Source organism: Nicotiana sylvestris, chromosome 3 (genome assembly GCF_000393655.2).
Source record: "Nicotiana sylvestris chromosome 3, ASM39365v2, whole genome shotgun sequence".
Lineage (NCBI taxonomy): Eukaryota > Viridiplantae > Streptophyta > Magnoliopsida > Solanales > Solanaceae > Nicotiana > Nicotiana sylvestris.
The window spans coordinates 221211946-221212542 of record NC_091059.1 but is presented as its reverse complement, the minus strand read 5'-3'; the positions used below and the strand labels follow the sequence as shown (position 1 = coordinate 221212542).

Sequence of the window (597 nt, the reverse complement as noted above, 5' to 3'; positions counted from 1 at the left end):
TCAAACAACGTCTTGAACCTTGCCCTCATTGGCCTTATTCCCCAAAAAATGATCACCACAATCCATACATCGCCAGTATAATTTGCTCCTCAGCCACCCACAGCAATCTCTCTCCCCTTTGATGCTATCAAGCGGCGTTACTGGTTTACGATTCATGCAAAATCTTCCCACTATACACGAAAGAATAGCAAGAACTGTTAACACAGAGATCACAGCAAAAAATGGCCCTATGGACCCAGAAGATTGCCAAGCACTATTCGGCACAACTTCAGGGTATGGTACTGATTGTTGAGGTAATTGCTGCTGCTCCATCGGTTGCTGTTCATTTGGCCAAATTGTCGAAGCTGTGTTTGCCATTTCTCTTTAGCTTAATTAACAAACAACACACAGATATTTATACACATAACAAAAGGCAGAAATTAAAGCAGAGTGTCTCTCTGTTGAGTTGTATAAAAGTATTTAATTTGTATGAATAGTAGTGACAAATTAAAAGCTATATGTACGACTGACAGGCGTTGTGCTTTTTTCCAAGAGCAGAGTGGGATTACAGCATGGAAAGGCAAAGGGAACTCACGAGTCTTACGTAGATTATTTCTA

At 40.5% G+C, this 597-nt stretch overlaps 1 protein-coding gene across 1 annotated transcript; it reads right to left on the bottom strand.

Moving 5' to 3' along the window:
• Nucleotides 1–357, bottom strand: LOC104216310 (uncharacterized). The gene has a single exon (XM_009766333.2). It carries the CDS (start codon nt 355–357, stop codon nt 1–3), a length of 357 nt encoding a protein of 118 aa, XP_009764635.1.
• Between the last annotated feature and the right edge of the window lie 240 nt (nt 358–597).

Excerpts from the sequence above, each read along its gene's own strand:
- LOC104216310 (XM_009766333.2), bottom strand. The coding sequence starts at position 357 with ATGGCAAACACAGCTTCGACAATTTGGCCAAATGAACAGCAACCGATG.